We start from the raw sequence: 8,533 nt of genomic DNA, 5'->3' as shown, positions 1-8,533 counted from the left end.
GAAAATCTCCCGACATTTGACAAATTTATGCATTAAAAGTATAAAAGGTGCCATAATGGAAACTACAATCATTGAAACTAATTAGAAAATCTGAGAATTGTCCATGAAGACATGAAGAGGAAGAGAACCCAGTCTATTCCAAAATTATACAATCTAATTGATTCAAGCTCTTAATTTGTTTTTAGACATGATGCTAATGCAAATACGACTAATGTGGAAGTTGGTAATCGGTATGGTCCAAATAAATATTGGAAAGAAAACATTAACCTAACAAATATACCATCAAAAGGGCGTGTGGAGGTTTGTCTCTAGCGAATCTCGCGGGATTTGGTCAGTGTTTGTCTTCGGTGGACCCATGTGGATCCGGTATGTGTTCGTGTGTGTACAAGTTCGATCCTTCCAATGTAAACTTCGCTTCAACTGCAGCGGTTGTTGTTCGTGCACTGGTCCTATATGGCCTTAGCACGATAACTTCCCGATTGTCTACTATAATACATTCTGGCTGGCTCTGGTGAGAAAGGAGCGATGACGGTGGCGCATCTTCAGCTCGCTTCAGTGATTGTAGTCGTCGCTCCGGCATCCGTCAACGGACGGGGAGATCAGTCCACGGACACGGATGCCAGAGGCGGGGCAGCATACATTTCAAGCCGGGTTTCAACTAACCGGACAAAATTAGCGCAAACACGGCGGGCTTCATCAAAGTTCAGATAGAAAATAGCGTAAATCATCCATACATAGCATGTAAAACCTCGTGTTCAATTAGCAACACATCCAAAGAAATTTGATTCTTGGTAGCCTCAATGGTATACCCAGCATGTGTCCCAAAAACTTCCAGCACCATGTGCTAGTTCCTTTTTTTTTCCAAACAGATCACGTGCCTTCGCTTTCTACAGTAGTAGTACTGCAGCAGCTTCGCACCTCGGACGTCCCTGTGGTGCACGTGGTCGGTAACGCAAGGACGAATCCAAGGGGGAACGAATCATAGGTCTCTAACGCAAAATAAATCCCACTTATGGGAGATTTAGCAGGCTAAATCAAGCAATAACAATTACACAAATCCCATCATGAGCAACTTGAAAATCAGCAGTGGCACGCACACCAATAATTTAGGTTTTGGCTTGCTGCTGCTTCATGCGCCACAATTAAACCTGATTCCAAATTTCGAATCGGTCGGCACCAGCAAATGGGGGTGTGGCGCGGCAGTGATCCACAGCCCACAGCCTCGGACGCTCGGTAAGGAATGAAGGTTAGTTTACTCTCCTCTAATTCTATTTTTTTGTTTTTTGATAAACTCTCCTCTCTATTCCGATTGTCTTAGTTAGTTACTGGAAAATCTCCCAACATTTCATTAATTTATGCGTTAATTAAGAACTACTCCATTCGTTTCTAAATATAAGTCTTTTAAAGATTCCACTATGGACTACATACAGAGCAAAATAAGTGAATCTACACTCTAAAATATGTCTATATACATCCTTATGTAGTTTGTAGTGGAATCGCTAAAAAACATACATTTAGTAAGAGAGGGAGTATAAAAGGTACCATAGTGGAAACTACAGTCATAGAAACTAATTAGAAAATTTCAGATTGATCCATGCAGACATGAAGTGGGAAGAGAAGCAAATCTATTCTAAAATTACACAATCTAATTGTTTCAACCTCTCACTGTGCTTGTGGACATGATGCTAAAGCAAGTACGACTAATGTGGAAGCTAGTAAACAGAATGGTCCAAGTAAATATTGGAAAGAAAGCAGTGTCCGAATAAATATGCCATCGGAGGGCGTGTGGAGGTTTGTCTCCGCCGGATATTATCAGTGTTTGTCTTCGATGGATCCATGTGGATCCGGTTTTTTTCCACGTGTATTCGTGTGAGTACGGGTTAGATCCTTCTGATGTGAACTTCTCTTCAATGGCAACAATTATTGTTCTGGTGCACTTTTCTAGAGGGCCTTAGCACGACAACTTCCCAACTTTCTACTACAACAAGTTTTAACCGGCTTCATTGTGGAAGCGACGATGCCGGCGGCACGTCTTCGGCTTGCTTCAGTATTTTTAGTCATTGATTAGTGGTCAATGATAGTTTTTATTATTTCTGATATTCATTATACTATCATGATTGATGAGCAATAGATTGGAAGTTTTGCTGAAAAATAATATGTCATCAGTCCGTCCACACATTTCACTGGAGCTCGCCTTCGGGAGATTAAAGTACTCTCTCTCCCCCCAACCCTTCCCTCCCTCTCTCTCTCAACGTATTCGTGGATGCAACTAAAAAACATATGCATGGATGCATGCATATACACCAACGTCATCAATCAATGTTCTTTGATTTTTTTGTCCTCTGCCATTGGAGTTTCTTGCTAACTAATGATTTCTCCTGCATCCACCACATACGCATAGGGTTTACTTTGTCCTTCGTGACTATACCCGGGTGTCTTTGCCATCCTCCGTTCTTCTCGACTCCTTGATTTGCCTGTAGCTTGTCTTGGAAATATCTCCATCTTAAAAAAAGTGCTTTGGTCTTCTTTTGTTGGACATGTTGCCCGAGTGATGCCTGCGTGAGCGCACCACATCTTTACCTATCGGGATGTTGGGACGGACTCATAGAACTCATGTAGAATAGAACAATAATAAGTTGAGTAATTTTACTTTACTTTTACGGGGTAGAACTGCATTGCTGGTGTACACATACCACCAATAATATAATGGGCTGTTAACATGGGGTTTTGAGCCTTTGGAGACACACCGAAATGACCCTACTGCTATTTGGGGCGACTTGAATTGCTTTTTTACTATCTTCTTGGATTTTCTTTTCGTGTTGCCTAGGTTTCAACAATATCAATCTATGCGTTCCGAGTGCTCCCTACCCCTACTTATATAAGTGGACAGTGGTAGGATCACGAGGTGTTGCAAGCTTCTGCAAACCCATGTTTAGTGGAGAAAGACATGATACCGCAAGCCCGTGTTCGAGAAGACTGGATGACCTTTAAACAAACCGAGAGATGCGATGAATGGGACCAATGGAGATTTAGATTTACATCTATATACGGAAATAAACGGAACTAATGTTCTGAGACTGTATGTCAGGATTAAGACATAAAGGGGGAGGAGAGACTAAACTCTGGTTTCTTATTGTATTGGAAACGAACGTAGCAGTGGCGCCTGCAGCCGGTTAGTGGATTTGAGTCAACCAGAGAAGAGGAATATGGGCTGGGGTAGATGAGTTCTGTTTTCATAGAAAACTCATGGAGAAGGGGGGTTCTTGAGTAAATTTTTGCATCGGACGGGCTCTCAATTTAATTGAGAAGAAAGGTAATAGTGAAACCAAAATTCAAAACGTGTCGCCAGAGTATGTGGCATGTCTTCCCAAAGGTATCAAATCTGCATTGACTTGGGGTGAAACTGAAAGGTGTTCGCTCTATGTTTTGTAGATATAGCATGTTTATTCCACGACACACACACGCACACGCACACTCACACACACCTACTACCGGGTGTAGTTAACCCCATCGTTGCTCCCCTGGCTGCCGCTGATTAAGGGTTGGCGGTGTTTAAGTCCACTGGCTGCCACTTATAACGGGTGTCGGTGTTCAAGTAATCGGGTTTCTCTAGCCTTCACCATAGTTGTTTTTCGCTAATTGGCTTCTCTGATGATCCAGATCCTTCAGACTACAACATCTGGGGATGGAGTTAGGTATGCGTGGATGCATGCATATACACCAATGTCATCAATCAGTGTTCTTTTAATTTTTTGTCCTTTGTCATTGGAGTTTCTTGTTGACTAATGGTTTCTCCGGCGTCCATGAGTGGCAGGCATCAACCGCGGAGGCACCATCGTTTGCAACGGTTGCACTTGTAGCTGCTGCGGCTCATGAGTGCATGCACATGAATAGATATTTAATGGATGTTGCAATTTATCGGTCATGATCCGGTGAACGTGGTCGCATGCTTCAATTCTGAGACGTGAGAATGAGACATCATTTATTTCGTTGTCAGGCTGTTACCATACGCTTACACGAATAGATAAAAACGCTTACATAATAGTACTATATTTGTTGCCTCGTTCCTCGAGATGAGCTTAAAAATCTGAGATGGGGGACTGCATCAGGTTAGCTATGGACATTTCTAAATATCAGCGTGTTTTCGTATTCCATAATATTCTTGTGTATATAGTCCATACATACATGGAGGCGGACGAGGAGCACATGGAGACGCTGCAATGAATCATGAAAATGAAAATGGTAGAGTCTTTTCCACGAAAAATCATGAATTCAATTCACTGCAGGGAGCTTGAACTCTTGATTGTTCAACCACCGTCTGTGGAGAAGAGGAGTAGGTGGGAGGTTGAGGAGCGTGATGCATTCAATTGAAGTTGTGGTTGTTGGGCATAGCAGTCGAGTACGATGCATGCACCCTATGTCAGAAGTCAGAACAGGAACGACACTATACATCATTTAATACCGACATTGCTGGAGAGCTATATATACACAGCAAAAATCACCCAACATGTACAAAGCTAATATAGCAGATGGAATCCCGACACAATTGAATGAGCAAGATTACAGTGAGCGTAGTCGTCGCGGATTTTCAATACTTACATACTCTGTGTTGTTAATATTCAATACAATTTTCTTCTACATACTCAACACCACCTCAGGCGACATGACTGTTTGGCTACCCAAAAACCAACAACCCAGCAATACATACTTCATACTACCCGTATGTATATACTCCATACTACTTCTTGTCTATATACTATATACTACTCTTGTATACGTACTCCATACCTCTTTGGTAGCAAGTACTTAATATAATTTCTCAGGGATATACTACATACTATATGAACTAAGAGTGTATTGCTTCTCCTATACCATAGTTTGGACAAATGAATGGGAACTACGTTTTCAACTTCATTTTTGGCTGCAGTCCTTTTCTGTACACAAATATAATCCTTTCTTCATGCTAGTATGCATAACATTCTTTTGTTCTTCATAGAAATCTACGGTGGTTTCCTAGCAAATAACGATGTAGTTTTCGGGTCTTCTTATCCACCTTAGGCAGCATTTGAGCATAAATCACAGACTTGGGAGTTCCTGAATTTAACAGCGACCTACTTGTAACCATCACTGCGGTACACTCCATCCATGCTTCATTTTCTAGGACTACGTACTAATTTTGTGTAGCATATACTACGTACTACTTCATGTATATATTTTAAACATACTAAAAAAAGTCTTATATGTCGCTCAAATTGGTACGCAACACTTGCCGTCAATTTACTCCGTCCTCGCCGGTGTCCGGCCGCCAGCATAGATACATCATTTTATGAGATATTCCATAATTCATACTATATATATTAGCTTTTGTATAAGACGATATACTCCATTCTTAAAAAAAAACCTTTCGCAATTAAAAAGAAAATACTCGTTGGAGCAGTAAGATAGTGATAGGAATTCTAATTTGTTCTAGGTGATAGTATTAAGATGGTCATCATATGCACAACTTTGTATAGAGCGCCCAATAACCTTGGCTTGCACTCCATGATGTGAAACTTCCTCCCATGACACTTCGTCATCGTCGGTGACCCCGAAGGTGTGCATGTGGCTAGGCGGTCGTTTTGTAATATTTAATGAGCCCACGTGAAACTCGTTGTACTATTGAGGCAAATACACGAATTCAAGTACGTATGATGTCTTAATAAGGTCATATTCATCTGGAGGAGCCAAGATCAAATGTACATGGAAAATTACTGCTATTGTCCGGTGTACTGCACAAACATGTGGCACAGGGTCAAGCAATAATGCTCTCCTGATCTGTTGGCAAAAATCTGATTTCACATTGGCATAGGAGATGAAGGGGGTACCCTCCCACTCTCTAAGCGATAAGAAATGATCTTGGCCTGAGGTGCTCAACCATGCTTCTTTGAATGGGTACAATGTGTGAGGATTGTGCTCTATCTGTTTTAATGTTCAAACAATTGCTTCCACATTTTGTAAAATTTAAGGAGCCATCTAATAGTTGCAATGATTAAAAGATATTACTTCTCTCTTTTTTCTGAGGGAAATGATTGTCATTCTGTTTTATTTATGGATATCGCAATTGTTGAACCTGTTTGATTGTGATAGGAATTCAAGTATTAAGATGGTCATCATAAGCATAATTGTGCACTGAGCGACGAATAACCTTGGCCTGCACTCGATGATGTGACTTCTTCCGACAACACTTTGTTATCCTCGGTGTCTCCCAAGGTGTGCATGTGGCCAGGCGGTCATTTTCTAAGATTTAATGAGCCCACGTGAAAATTGTTCCACTTGTGAGGTAGAGACCCAAATTCAAGTATGTGCGTTCTTTTATTAAGTTCATCGCCATCTGCATGAGCCAGGATCAAACATACAAGGACAATTACTGCCATTGTATGGTGTACTGCACAAACATGTAGCATGGGGCAAGCAATAATGCTTTTATGATGTGTTGGCACATAACATATTCACATTGGCATCGGGGATCAAGGTGTGTTCCTTGCCACTCTCTAGGTGATGAGACATGGTATTGGGTTGAGCTGATCAAGTAAGTTCTTCTTTGAATGGCCACGATGTGTGTGAATTGTGTTTTATTTGTTTTAACATTCAAAAAAATTCCTTCCCCATTTTGTAAAATTTAAGGAGTCTTCTAATAGTTGTAATGATTAAAAATGTATTATTTCTCTCTTTTTTATGAGAGTAAAGATTCAAATTTTGTATGATTTATGGAGATTTCACTCATTTGACCAGAAAGATAGTGATAGGAATTCAAATTTGTTGTAGGTAATAGTATCAAGATGGTCATCATAAGCACAACTTTGTATAGAGCGACGAATAACCTGGGCCTGCAATCCACGATGTGAAACCTACATCCATGACACTTCGTCATCGTTAACAATTGTGTAAGGGTACAGCCACGTTCATGTAGCTCGTTATTGGCAGCAACATATTAATTTGTTCAACATCGGCCACCGGGGTAGACATGTCCCATCAGGCGTGGTTCGGCGTGCAGCACAAGCGGTTTGGCTAGGAATAAATCGTGCTCCGGCTCACTGAGATCGATAGATGCTACACCCGCTGGCTTGGTCCATGTGAATCCCTGCAGTAGCCGTCCGAAGAGCATTACACACATGGTTGTGCCAAGCCACGCCGCCACACACCCACGGCGGCTGGTGCTGAAGGAGATGAACCGCAACTCATTCTCCGTGAGGGTGACGTCGTTGTGGGCTGCGGTATTAATATGACGCTCTGGCTTGAAGTGTAGCGGCTCATCCCAGATAGTCGGGTTCCGGCCAAGTCCCCTACGACTGAGTAAGACATGGCTGCCCTTGGGGACACGGTAGCCGGCGATGTTGCTGTCAGCGAGCGCGACGTGTGGCACGTTGAAGGGTGCGACGGGGTGCAGCCGGAATGCCTCACGAATGCATGCCTTGACGTAGGTGAGGCGTCGGATGTCCGACTCCTGCACCAACCGCTCTCGGCCCACCACCCGGTCGATTTCCTCCACCGCCTTCCGCATCACCTCGGGCATGTTTGTCATCTCTGCGAGCGCCCACTCCACCGTGTTGGATGGGTTGTCCACGGCGGCAAATATTATGTCCTGCACTAGCATCCCATGCAACAGATTAATGAAAATATGTATACTTTTTTTGCATCTTGGACCTTCATAGACACGTTTGATGTTGACATCGGTTTTTCTTTATTTTGCTTTTTGGCCCCTGGATGTTTTTCTGGTGGCGTGCCCTCGGTGTTGCATGCATGCATGCGTTATGTGTTTACGTACGTACCTGCGACTGTGCTTTCACCTCCTCGATGGTGAGAAGAGGGTTCTCCTCTGCGTCCTTGAGCGTGATGAGTACATCGAGGAAATCCTCGAGCTCCTCCATCTGGCCGGACTTCCATTGCCGCCACCTCTCGTCAATGACCGTGTCGTGCAGCCGGTTGACCGTCGCATTGGCCTCCATCACAATCTTCATGTGTCCGTCGAGGTCGAGGCCGAGGCCGTGCAGCCACGGTAGGTAGTCGGAGACACAGAACGTGTAGAGGAGCCCTAGCGACGTGAACACAGCGTCCATGTGCTCCACCTCCATTGCACCCGGGCCGCCATCCTGACGAGGCTCGCCGAAGTAGCGCCTGCCAAATACGAGCCGCCGGATGACATTACCACAGTAATGCCTCGCCACATGCCTCACATTGACGGCCGAGGACGGCGCGGTGGCGAGCATGCAGACGTAGCTTGTGAGGTTGTCGGCCTCTTGGGCACGCTGGTCGTGGAGCCACTGGTGCCGGGAGGGGCAGATGATTTCCGAGGTGAGCACGCGACGCATCTTCCTCCACTGGTCGCCCATGGGGGACAGCACGGCGTTCTTGTACCCGCCGCTAAAGGTCGACGAGGCGAAGGTGAGCGGGCGGGAGGCGAAGTTGGCATCCTGCTTCTTGAGTACCTCACGGGCGATCTTCGGGCAGGTGATCGGGACCACGAGGACGCTACCGAGGCGGATGCAGGCGATGT

The 8,533-nt window shown here is 44.1% G+C and overlaps 1 protein-coding gene across 1 annotated transcript; it reads right to left on the bottom strand.

Moving 5' to 3' along the window:
• Positions 1-6,924: 6,924 nt before the first annotated feature.
• LOC119346584 (tyrosine N-monooxygenase-like) lies at positions 6,925-8,531 on the bottom strand (the record flags this gene model as incomplete). Its single annotated transcript, XM_037615876.1, has 2 exons — positions 6,925-7,621; positions 7,809-8,531. Coding segments are annotated over 2 exons (1,365 nt in total), but the record flags the coding sequence as incomplete, so codon positions are not given.
• Positions 8,532-8,533: the final 2 nt, after the last annotated feature.

Source organism: Triticum dicoccoides, unplaced genomic scaffold (assembly GCF_002162155.2).
Source record: "Triticum dicoccoides isolate Atlit2015 ecotype Zavitan unplaced genomic scaffold, WEW_v2.0 scaffold43390, whole genome shotgun sequence".
Classification (NCBI taxonomy): Eukaryota; Viridiplantae; Streptophyta; class Magnoliopsida; order Poales; family Poaceae; genus Triticum; species Triticum dicoccoides.
This window is presented reverse-complemented; position numbering and strand designations above follow the sequence as displayed.